Source organism: Colias eurytheme, chromosome 13, assembly GCF_061535395.1.
Source record: "Colias eurytheme isolate Ceu_HAF_F1 chromosome 13, ilColEury1 Martin Lab GWU primary, whole genome shotgun sequence".
NCBI lineage: Eukaryota > Metazoa > Arthropoda > Insecta > Lepidoptera > Pieridae > Colias > Colias eurytheme.
This window is the reverse complement of record NC_142992.1, coordinates 6,362,572-6,375,027: the sequence shown is the minus strand read 5'-3', so window position 1 is coordinate 6,375,027 and position 12,456 is coordinate 6,362,572. Positions and strand designations below refer to the sequence as shown.

The 12,456-nt window shown below is 33.3% G+C and overlaps 3 protein-coding genes and 1 long non-coding RNA gene across 4 annotated transcripts; all 4 read right to left on the bottom strand.

The window, feature by feature from the left end:
• Nucleotides 1–127: 127 nt before the first annotated feature.
• ND-B14 (NADH dehydrogenase (ubiquinone) B14 subunit) lies at nucleotides 128–1,288 on the bottom strand. Its single transcript, XM_090108435.1, has 3 exons — nucleotides 1,077–1,288; nucleotides 857–972; nucleotides 128–307 (listed from the first exon to the last, which is right to left on the bottom strand). The coding sequence occupies exons 1-3, from the start codon at nucleotides 1,204–1,206 to the stop codon at nucleotides 179–181; spliced, it is 375 nt and encodes a 124-aa protein (XP_089964561.1). The 5' UTR covers nucleotides 1,207–1,288; the 3' UTR covers nucleotides 128–178.
• A 479-nt stretch (nucleotides 1,289–1,767) lies between these two features.
• LOC149903411 (uncharacterized) lies at nucleotides 1,768–7,403 on the bottom strand. The gene is made up of 14 exons (XM_090108750.1): nucleotides 7,268–7,403; nucleotides 6,454–6,744; nucleotides 6,255–6,377; nucleotides 5,872–6,020; nucleotides 5,756–5,788; nucleotides 5,488–5,575; nucleotides 5,256–5,408; nucleotides 4,831–4,981; nucleotides 4,408–4,624; nucleotides 4,059–4,118; nucleotides 3,790–3,916; nucleotides 3,415–3,554; nucleotides 2,215–2,327; nucleotides 1,768–2,051 (listed from the first exon to the last, which is right to left on the bottom strand). The coding sequence occupies exons 1-14, from the start codon at nucleotides 7,359–7,361 to the stop codon at nucleotides 1,940–1,942; spliced, it is 1,851 nt and encodes a 616-aa protein (XP_089964876.1). The 5' UTR covers nucleotides 7,362–7,403; the 3' UTR covers nucleotides 1,768–1,939.
• Nucleotides 7,404–8,737: 1,334 nt separating this feature from the next.
• LOC149903410 (tRNA (cytidine(32)/guanosine(34)-2'-O)-methyltransferase-like) lies at nucleotides 8,738–9,710 on the bottom strand. Its single transcript, XM_090108653.1, has one exon. The coding sequence runs from the start codon at nucleotides 9,611–9,613 to the stop codon at nucleotides 8,750–8,752; it is 864 nt and encodes a 287-aa protein (XP_089964779.1). The 5' UTR covers nucleotides 9,614–9,710; the 3' UTR covers nucleotides 8,738–8,749.
• A 789-nt stretch (nucleotides 9,711–10,499) lies between these two features.
• Nucleotides 10,500–11,733, bottom strand: LOC149903409 (uncharacterized). The gene is made up of 2 exons (XR_016457391.1): nucleotides 11,405–11,733; nucleotides 10,500–10,760 (listed from the first exon to the last, which is right to left on the bottom strand). It is a non-coding gene; the product is annotated as an uncharacterized LOC149903409 (long non-coding RNA).
• Nucleotides 11,734–12,456: the final 723 nt, after the last annotated feature.

Here is a 12,456-nt window from a genome sequence, read left to right as displayed (position 1 = left end):
ATATGTGGACAAAGTTGTATGCAGAAAGCTAGTTTAATATAAAATTATAAGGTGAAAATATATGAGGCTAATCTTGCACTTGCTATATGTGAATCATACTTAAGAAGTTTGAAATAACAACACATAATATAACTATACAATATCTATAATTAGGATCAATCCATCAATATACATTTCTCTATTCCTGACCAGAAAAGAATTTCGATAGGAAGTCCTTTGGCTTAGGTTCTTCAGTAGGTTTGAAGTAAACCATCACATGGCCTTTTTGTTTCCAAATATTCACTGTTTCTCTGAGTTCCATTTGACCCTGTAAATAGAAGATTGTTGCATTATAATGACGAATTTAAGAGACATGGAAATAATGTTTTTTGTATTTTTTAAACATTTTAAGAAAAGAATAAAGACACAATTACATTGCTGTGGCAGTCAAGGCCATCGCTAAAGTAAACTAAAAGAGATATTTTGTTGAAATCCAGCTAATCAATTAATTCTTTTAACATCTTTTATAAATAGTGGATAGGGATGTGTATAATCAATATTTGCATATTTTTGTATGCTGTAGCATAGGTACAATAACTAAGAAAGATATGTAAATTTATTTTAAAATTTCACATTGAATTTTATCCCACAAGAAAATAAGGAAAGTATTACTTTGTAAGGATACATAAGATTATTCATTCATAAAGATGAGACAATGTAGATTGTAGATAAATAAAACAGCTGTACAGTACATCAACAATAGTGGACACACAACTCCTCTTTTTCTTATTGATATGAGCATGTATAGCAATAAATATACACAAAAATAATTGTTATTTCAGAATTTCCCTATAAAATATATTACAGTCCATTTTACCTTGATAACAAGCAAATCGATAACTCTGACATCCTTAACATCTTTGTTTTTCAGAAAGATTTCTTTTAGTTTAGCCCTGCATTGCTCTTCTGATTTGGGTATATCGTAATCCTTGACTGTAAAAAGGTTTTGCGATTAATATGTACTCATTTATGACGACAATAATAACAATATTTTTGGTTATATTTAAAATACATTGATGACATAACATGGTACAAACCAATGTATGGAATTTGTCGATACCAAGCTTTGTAAAGGCTTAATACTCTTGATCTTGCTTCTGCTTCATTCAAAGAAAGCACAGGCCTTACGGTTTTGGTACCAACTTGAATAGCCTGTCTTGCAGCCATTTTTCTAAGTTTTTATCGAAATTAGAAATAAAACCACTGCATTTCTTGCGATGTACCTAATTCAAATGTCAATTGACATTTGACAGTTAATGACAAATGACATTTTATATTGCAAATGTCAATCAAAGCTGACAATGCTTCTTATTGCCATGCGAGAAAAAAAACAGTACAGTTCACAAAAATGAACAAAAAAGCTCTTCATTTTCTGGTGTTTGGTAATAATATATAAGCCATACACGCTACGATCTGACATACAGGTTTATAAACCTGCACTGCATGCCTGCGCAGGTCAACCGAACAAAGATAGGCTCAAAAAACTGCACAAGTCTATTACCACACACCTACAGTACAGGTGGACCACGGTGGACCTATTGGCTATTACCGTAGCCGGTAGCCTGTGGGGCAACCATAAAAGCGGCAAATTCTGAATCAACATAACAACAAACCTTTCTACCTTAAAATAATAAAATTGTATTTCTTATATGAATGTGATTTTTATAGAATAGGAAAAGAAACAGAGTAAAATAAAAATAAAATAATGGAATAACGATAGATGTTTATTTTTAATCACTTTTTCTTAATTATATAGTTAAGTAACATATAAAACAATACTGCCAAACGCGTTAAACAATAATTAATGAGAACAACCGAAACTTTAACACTGCACAAAACGCCCACATATTTTGTTTTATTTTCAATAAAAATAACAGAAACTCCAATATTTTTCATTCCGTCAATCGAGCGGACATGTTTTACCACCATGTTTTGGCGTCAGTTCGGAGCTGTATGGATTGATCAGGAAAGTATCTTTCATTCTTCCAGGCATGTATGTGAAGTATATGTCCCTAAAATTAATAAAATGTTTCGTATATAAGCTAAGTATAAAGTTAATATTATATTTAAATGTTAATGGAAGTGAATTTGGTAATAATTATTTAAAAGCAAAAAATTTAGTAGGTACCTAGAGAAAAATTTATAATTTGTATTTAAAGTACAGTAAATACTTACAAAAATGCTTTACTTGGATATACATCGTATTTAGTTGTGGACCACCAAAGTCTGGTTTGAGTTAGCTGTTTCAATCTATTTCTTGTAACAAAATCATCCAGAAGTACTTCAAACTGCAACAAATAATTTTTCCAATTACCTACTCTAGTCTCTATTCTCTTATCTATTACTTATAATAAATCTGTAGAGAGGCCAATTCTGTACATGAAATATATTTAAAAAAAAACTATGAAGGGGTGATAAGGGATCGCTACTGATGCCAAAAATGCAATCAGTAAAATTTTTGTCTGTCTGTCTGTCTGTCTGTCTGTCTGTATATTCGTTATAGAAACAAAAACTACACGACGGATTTTAACCAAATTTGGCACAATTATTCTTCATACTCCTGGGCAGGTTATAGTAAAAGAATCATGTAAATCGGTGTAGAAACACCAAAGTTATACATGAAATACGCTATAAGTCATCGCGCGTGAATACAGAATCATGTCATAAGGATTATTTTTGTGTATCAGTTGCCGCGTTCGACGCGCTTCGCGGCGGGAGCTATAAAAAGGCGGCGGGTCTGCACCCGTTTCGCGTTGTCACGGCATCACGTGTGAACGGCTGAACCGATTTCGATAATTCTTTTCTATTATATTAATTGAAGTACGAGGATGGTTCTTATGTAGAGAAAACGTAAATATGTACCACGGGCGAAGCCGGGGCGGACCGCTAGTACTATTATAAAGGCGAAAGTTTGTATGGATGTATGGATGTATGGATGTTTGTTACTCTTTCACGTAAAAACTACTGAACCGATTACAATGAAATTTAGCACACATATAGAGGGTAACTTGGATTAACACATAGGATAGGTTTTATCCCGGAAATCCCACGGGAACGGGAACTATGCGGGTTTTCCTTTGAAAACGCGGGCGAAGCCGCGGGCGGAAATCTAGTCCATACTAATATTATAAATGCGAAAGTAACTCTGTCTGTCTGTCTGTTACTCAATCACGCCTTAACTACTGAACCAATTTGCATGAAATTTGGTATAGAGATATTATGATACCCGAGAAAGGACATAGGATAGGTTTTATCCCGGAAATCCTACGGGAACGGGTTTTTCTTTGAAAACGCGGGCGAAGCCGTGGGCGGAAAGCTAGGCTAGTAGTCTATATGATTTATTTATTTTAATATTAACAATAAACAATAACTCACCAGTTTTTGTACTAGTTGTCTATGTGACCAATTCATGTGCTCTAATTGTTTAAGAGTAAATGGTATTCTATATGCTCTAGCTCTAAAATCCATATGTTTCAAATCAAGCCACCTGCGTTGTGATTGTAGAAGCAGTTTTTCTGAAAATATAAGTTAAGCCTGACACTCTTATTATGATATTATAGGTTATGGCTAGTACATATTGAGGGTAGAGCGAGATCTATATAAAGGTTTAATTTTACTATTAACAGTTGCATTATCTCACATTTGCCTCCTAGCGCATTAATTCTTATCACACCTATTGTCTATCTAAAGCAATACTAGTGTAAAGGTTTAATTTTACATAATTTTCATTGGGTTTATTTAGCAACTCACTATGGTCCTGGGGTGAAATTTTGCCTTTAATCCTTTTTCTGACCCACTCTTGAAGATTATTAAGAAGATTTGCTTTGGGCAGATGTGGAATCAATAAAGGAGTGTCTGATAGTTCTGCCAAAAATGCCTGAAAGTAAATTTCGAACTTTTAGAAGCAATATTTTGAAAATTCTGAATATAAGTAAAATCCAATTCTAAGATTCAATAATATTAAGATCATTATCAAGATTTTTTCATTAAATAATAAATGTTTTTCAAAGGATACATACTGCCAGCAGATCCTTTTCCTTCAAACCCGAAGGTACTATCGTTGGCATAGACGGTTCACGCTGCAAGAATACGATTGGAAATTACGTTATTTTCTATATCATTTCCATTCTATTAGTAAAGTCAGTAAGTAGGTAAATAAATGAGCTATCGTCCCAACTCCGGACTCCCACCTTTTATGTTACTTGATAAGTTGAGTGAATGAGGGCGTTACTAAGTATAGGTAATGGGTAAACTAGTAAAGGCTCAATGTAACCCAAGTTAATTAGAGCTATAACTTCTTAGAGCTGTAGCTACTTCTACGTCAAAATATATTTTAAAAACAAAACGAGATTCAAGTAAAAAACATACCGATGGCTCTTGAGACATTAGTGCGTCCCGAAAAGTATCTCTTATAAAATCTTCCATCGGATCCATTTGATAAATTTTCGCATTATCAAACCAATGCTTTCCGTGTCTCGTGGGTGGATAAAAATACTTCTCTTTAGATTTTCCTTCATGATACAAGTCATACAGATGACCACAAGTACATTTCGATTTATTTAAATATTCCATAACAGAGTCTTCCCTAGTAAATTATAAATGTAACAATGAATGTATATAAAAAATATTCATAGGCATCAGAATTCCATTTAATACATACCTAAGTATATTTAAATTCGTATAATTCATTTGCATTGATTTGAAAATATGTAGGTAAATCCGAGAAAACTTGGTTATTTTATAGTAAAGTTCATATTCATACAAATACAATATTCTTCGATATAAAATTACCATTTAGCAATGCAGTCACATGTCTCGTCACACTTTTCAGTAACAACCCGCGGAAACTTCCAATACCCGCAAATAGTGGTGACCAAGTCACCATCGACATTCACCATACCAGCGTTTATTGGTATATAACCAGTAGGCAATAGCGACACACCTTGAAAAATACATTATATATTAGCATCAGAAATTGAAAGGATATCAATGTTTTTCCTGACAATACAAATAAAATACAATTGCTCTGCCATTAACGAAGCGAAAAAGCTAAATACATAGTAAAAACCATGGACCAATATAATCTCAAGGTAAAAACTAAGAAAAATTAGATCATTATAATTTATATTGTTTTTTCTAATCTGGCGGCTTAATCTCACGTAGGTGAAATAAATTTTTGACAGTCAAATAAATGAAAAAATTGCTTAGAGACTCACCGTTTAAAATATAAGTAGGTTTGCCGCCAGTAAAAGCTACACCTCCAACATTATATTGGACGTTCTTATACGGTGCTTTGTATTTTGGTTTGGCTTTATTTTTCAGCATTTTCAATTTGTTAGCATAGGCTACCATTTTAGGGTTCTTGTTTCCTATATTTACAAAAAGTGATTTAATGAAGATATTGAATAGAAAATAATGAATATTATATACCTATATATATTTACTAACGTAAAGTGCTCGGGGGTTCCCAAAATTTATAATTGCAAACTCTTTCTGTCTGCTTCTCTTTCTTATTTCTTTCTTTACGTTTTTCAAGCTATGATAAACGATGCGTGGTTAATCAATTAAATCAAATAAAATTAATCGATTTTGTATTTTGATATGTAAAAAAATAGCCAGTACAAATAAAAAAAGTATTTTTTTCTATTTGTGATTTTAGGTGCATTCGTATTTTGTACCAGTATTAATATAGGTACCTATAATAACGTTTACTTACAAATCCGTTATCCAAACACAGCTTTTCATAACTCTGTAATGAAATAAAATTTTAAGTATGTACTATGTAGGTAGGTATTCAATATACAAATCTGTAAACACCCTAAATAAACCTACTTCTACACTTCGTAGTCGCACTTTATATCCCAAAGGCAGCGGCTTGTCCTTGTCCGTCTTACTTTTTGAATGTGTGCTAAAACATGGCACATAGCATTTTTGTAAATATTCTCCATATCGCACATTGGGTTGTGAATTTTTCGGTGGTTCTGCAATATGCATTTTAATATAAGTACCAAATTTATACATGAGAGCTCTGGAGTTTGTAAGTTTATCATTTATTTTTTCCCATGCTTGTTTGCTATGAACGCGCTAATCTGAGAGCTCTACCTACTGGATCGAACATATTGTTTTTTAGTTTTCTTCAATGCGGACGCAACCGTAGGGCATAGGTGTAAGAAGAATAGTGTATAATACATCTATATGAATATTGAATAACTCACTTTTCTCATTCGTTATAGTTGGAAGCCTTTCCGCATGCGTTAATTTTTCCAACCTCTGTACACATTCTTCTAAATCAATAAAAACTAAACATGACATTAATATCATCGCATTCATGTCATATTCTGAAAAATAATAGCATTTTTAAACGATAAGTATACTCTGATAGGAAGAAAATAGCCACCATATTAATTATTTTACCTGGCCGCAAAACACTGGGTGGTTTTTTGTAGTAAGCAGTGTATAAATTCCAGATAAACACACCAGGATCCTCAATGGAGTCCGTCATAGCCTTCATCAATATTGGTTTTGGTATTTTTAAAGTAACGCCCAAATCGGACAATGACTTTCTCGTCCTTCTCGGTAAATCTTCGAGTAAATCTTGATGAATATTGGCCTTCAAATCATTTAAAACTTCTCTTTGGCTGCTTGACAATTCGTAGTACCACGGCGGTCCGACTTCAATGCAAAGCCGTTTATACTTCCGTTTTGCTGGTAATTGTTTAAAATAATCAGAAGAGTTAAATAATAACCGAGATTGCGCTTTATTTATCGAATAACGATGAATGCTCAGTAAAAAAGCAAAATATATTCAAGTCTATCAGCAACCTTAGAATCTACATTCTACACATTTCGTAAAAATCATAGGAAAGTCTGTACATTTAATATTTTATTAAAATAGGGGCGTGGATTACAATCAACATCGAAACCAAAAATATAGTTTTTAGAATATTTGTTTGTTTGTCTGTAAGTATGTATCTCCGGGCTAAACTTAAAAAAAAGTACTGCATTGATTTACTTCATATTTGGTACAGAGATAGTTAAGAACTAAGAAAGAACATGGGATATGTTTTATCCCGCAAATTCATGGGATCCCATTCCCATGACTATGCGGGTTTTTCTTTGACTACGCGGGCGAAACGGCGAAACCGCTGGCGGAATTTAGTAAGTACACAATATAATTATTATATGTACATATCTACTTAGGTATAATAATATTATTAAAAATTATTACCTTCGCAGTAAAAAAAGAACTTTAATTCTTTTAAAAACTTGAGCCAAGCTCCTACTTTCTCGTTGTATGGCTTTTTATCAATATTTTCTCGCATTTCTCTTTCTAAATAAACCCATACAGGCTCTTTTTTATCGTATATTTTCTAAAACAAAAAATAGGTATATTACTTCTTATACTTACTTAGAACTCTAATTAAATTAACGCTATTAAGTAGGTAATAAGTCTGCAAATACATATATTGAAAATAGCCGCTTAATACTAAATTTATGGACTAACTTATCATTTTACATCAAACGTATCAAACTAATATTTTTAACTATTTTTGTCCGTCTGTTTTTTTCCGCCAAATCTTTGCAGCGGCTAGACCTATTTTTAAAAGATTACACTGGGCGATAGTGTGTAATGAGGAGTACAACGATCAAGTTATGAGCCATGGCACATGGTTATAAGTAGCGAATTTAAACAAAAAGATCGTTCGCGCCTTTGTCTTATGTATACTATGTATGTGACATTCTAACCCTAGGTTACCCTAGCTCGTTAAAATATCTACAAACCTTTTTCTTAAGAAACTGTTGCAATGTAGGCATTTTGTAAGGCCCCATCTTGATCCTTACATAAATTTTATCCAATTATTGATAAACAAGAATTTTGATAAATTTAATGAGAAAAGACGAAAATTTTGAAAGCTAGCTAAAAATATGACATACCTAGTTACATATTTAATTGAAGAAGAGAAACATAACAGTGCCAGTTATAAATATCAGGAAAAAGTTTGCTGTACAAATATTTTGATTTTTGACGTATTTTGTGTGTATTGAACAAGTAGGGAACTTGTAGGGATGTAGTTATGAGAAATTTTTAAAGAATAGAAAAAATTCAATCTTGAGGCGGCATTCTAACTCGCTTCTTTTCGCCATTCCGGGTTCGAATCCCGCCTCGTGACAGTCTTTTTTTTGGATGCTATAAAATTAAATATTTTATTTAATAGGATAGTAATTTTCAAATCAAACCGCCTTCATCAATTCTGTCGTGTGAAGAAGGCTTGGAAGCTATAACAACACTATTTTTCTTGGGTGAATGCTTTTTAACCCTCTATCTCAAAAATGACTGAACCAATTTTGATGATATTTGGCAGGGCTGAAGCTTATGTAAGTATCAGAATAACATAATAATATATAAACCTATAAAAATAATTATTTTTGCCTGGGGGTGAAATCATGCAACACAGACAGTGATTTATGTGATTGTAATGTTTGTTATGATTATTCTAATATAATGAGAATACATAGTACAGTAGTCTATTTATTTCTTACGGATCCAACATTAATTAAGAAAATTCACATTCAAAGACTCATATGCATAAATTTTATTATATTAGTCAATTACAGAGACAGAATATAAATAATTGTAAGAATTAACATTATGTATGTATAGACTTTTATTTAGGACACATACAAATAAAATGGGCAGTTAAACCAAAAATTATTTATTTCTTGTCTTATCCAATATGTCTTTGTATGGAGGATCGATAGGGCTTTGTACTGGTTCTCTATATTCATAATGCTCCTGTCCTTCCAATAGTAGTGGATAAGATGTATCCGAGTCATAAGCGTTGATGTCACCACAGGCATTGAATGGGACTATAAACCTGTTAACGCCTGTAAATTGATTGAAGTCACAGTACTTATGGTCTAATAGGGGATTAACCATAGTAGGAACATATCCAGGTGGTGGATTGTAATTTTGACACACCACAAATGCTTCAATGCTTGAATTCCTAGAACTCTTGGGCTTGGTAACTGTAACCAACTCAAAAAACTGTTTTAATTGAGAATATAACAGTGTTACATCTTTTCCTCTAAATATTTTGGCTACAAAGACGCCACCAATTTTCAGTACATGTGTGGTTATATTCAGAGCCGCTAACAGTAACTGGGACTGCACATATTCATCAATATCGTGAAGGCCAGTAACATCGGGTGCTCCATCACAAACGACTAAATCGGCTTTTAAGCCTTCAAACTCCTTAATAATTTCGTTTGCAGTCGAAAGTTTGGTTATGTCTCCCTGAATTTGTTTGACTCCTGGCAGAGCAGCCATTGCTTGCAAATCAACTGCTACTATTTTTACATCATCTACATTGTCCGCGTTTTGTCTTAGCCCCTTACTCAAAACTTGACTCCAGCTACCTGGTGCTGCACAAAGATCCACAGCACGCTCTACGCCTTTCAAAATTTTGTATTCATCGTTTATTTGCATCAGTTTAAATGCACTTCTTGCTCTCCATCCTTCCTCTTTAGCTAACCTATAATAAATGTCTCTCTTATCTTTTGATGTTTTTCCCATGTTTGTTCAATATCTCCCAAAATATTAAAAAAGAAAAACAAAGTCTTGATTTTTGTCAACAAACCAGTGACCACAAACTATTGAAGAATGAAGATCACTCAGAAGTCAGATCCACAATGGCACAATCACTCATCACTGACAATTGACATGTTTCATTTCATTTTTGTTAATTGTGACAACCTCAGTGACATTTCCATGGAAGTACCACAGTATTACAATATCTATACCTGAGATCTATACAGTACGGAAACGAATGTACTTGTGCCTTAGATTATACACCTATAGATGTAACCATGGCGTGGCCGCACTTGAAACAGAAATAGAATTTTGTGGTGTTGCCTAATAAGTTGGCAGTTCCCACATATTAGGTAAAAAATATTATGAATCTTACTTGATCGCGAACAGACTTTATAAATACCTGTAAGTACTTCGCAAACTAAAAATTCTGAATTTGCATATTTTAAATGCTAGCTTCAATAATGTAACTCTTATGTCGTAGTCGTACGAAATACTTTAATAAAACCTCCGTAAGGTAGGTAAGGAGAATTGTATGGACATCATTGACCACGTACTACGTACTAGAGAGGGCATCGCTTTTAAACTACATATTTGTAACACGAGTTAGAGTCAATCGTCTCGGACAATTTTTTTTTTGTTACATTGATTGGTTTTAATTGATAATTTTATTCATATTTTTTTAATAAGTATTAAGAGGCAGAATATCTACAAAGTGTATGACTCACTAGCCGGCCCGCTTCGCCGTGCTTGTTGCACAGATTTTGTTCGTGGTGTCCTCTCTTTAATAATACTTTAATGATAGACATCTATCGACCGACACGACATAAAACACACACGACACGTTCAATGATGAAATAAAACCAGTCTATAACATAAACATGTTTATTATTTATTACTATATACATAATGAAATAAGTACAGCTTGGCAAAAAAGAGTAGAAAACCGGAAGTCACTACTGTCCTCTCGTTACCAACACTTTGAATGATTTATTTTTAATTTATTTTATTTTTATACAGTAATGAATCATCATCAAAATGAATGGAACAAATTTTTGAATATTTTGTTGGCAGCCAATTTTCTCGTCCAGTGGCATCCAGCCATTTCTTTTTATCAATATTGGATGGAAACCTGAAAAAAGAAGATTTTATTCGCATGTTACGAAAGTTTATCTTTATTGAGTAATAAGTTAAATAAACTACAATAAAGCCCTTAAATAAATGTAACTAAAATTAAAGTTTACGTACAGAAGAATTAATTTCCTCTCAATAAAAATATTATACTATTATACTACTAGCTTTTACCCGCGACTTCATCCGCGTGTTAATCCAGGTAATAAACTACTCATGTGCAAAATATCATTGAAATCCATCCAGACGTTATTGCGTGATTGAGTAACAAACAAACATCCAAACCCTCGAATTTATAATATAAGTAGGATGAGTACCTACCATGATAAGCAAACCCAACAATCATAATCTTTAATTATAATCATAATCTTTATTTTCTCTTCACAAAACAAGACCTCGAATCGTATGTAAGTATGTACTGACAATAAAGAAATATGATTTATTTGGGTAAATTAAAGTAGCCATTGCCCATTATGGCAACCCTGAACCGTTCATCGTTAATCGTTATTTTATTTTAAGATAGTGAAAACACGTATCACAACTCAATATTCTTGGCATCACATCACTGAATTCATCACAAAACATCATAATCGGTGATCATCTGGCGTTGTAATAACGAAAGAAATGATAATTTCGCCTACTTACGTGTGAAATGTTATTCCTTCAATTTTTCGCTCACTCCGGCTTTTACAACCCAAAACACTGCAACCCACCATCGCACGTACACTAAATATTCTGTATTATCCAATTTTTATACGCAATAAACACTGTAAATTCACACAATCACAGAAAAATCCAAAAGACGCCAAGTTTGTTTGTCACAATCTGTTCTTGCCAAACAATAAAACCGGCCATGTCGACAAAGACAAAAACTATATATTCTGTCCTGTTTCTTTGCATGGGTTTGACAATTAACGATCTCGCTCTTTCAAGGAAGGTCATTTTAGTGGTTACATCTATAGGTGTATAATCTAAGGGCGTATTCAGAAAGAAAGCTTGAAACTTATAAGCGCTTATCGGCGCTTGTCATGTTCATATAAATATGACAAGCAAGACAATGAACATGACAAGCGCCGATAAGCGTTTATAAGCGCTTATAAGTTTCAAGCTTTCTTTCTGAATACGCCCTAAGACTTGTGCAGAGAAACGGAGGGGAACTGGCGGGGGGTCGGGCGACGCGGGTCGCGTAAGGCAAACACCAAGAAGCTTATATCTAATACACACAAAAACAGTTACTGTGTATTAGATATAAGCTTCTTGGCAAACACGCAATTCACTTGCATTACTTTTAAGAGTGCTCGATTGTGCGAAGCACAGGTGCGAAGCGTTGCATTGGAACATTCAACGTTAAGCATTATGCCGCATAATGCGCTTTAGTGCTGTTATTGGAAAACACGGAACGAGTCTACACTCTACCAATATTGTGTCCCTTGTTGTGTCCACAGATTGTGTCTAGGCAGAGCATAATGCGACTCAGTGCCGCACAATGCCTAATTATGCTGATGCTTAATTGGAACGTGAAACGCACCAGCAGGTTGCGCTAAGTTCAGTGTTGAAAAAAAAAAATATTCATAGAGTTAGCAATAACCTCATTAATGTGTAAATAAAGTGGTATACAATATGTATAATAATTGGTTGAAAAATAATTTACGGTTATTTTAAGTAATTTGGATTTTGATTATTTCATTAACATTTTT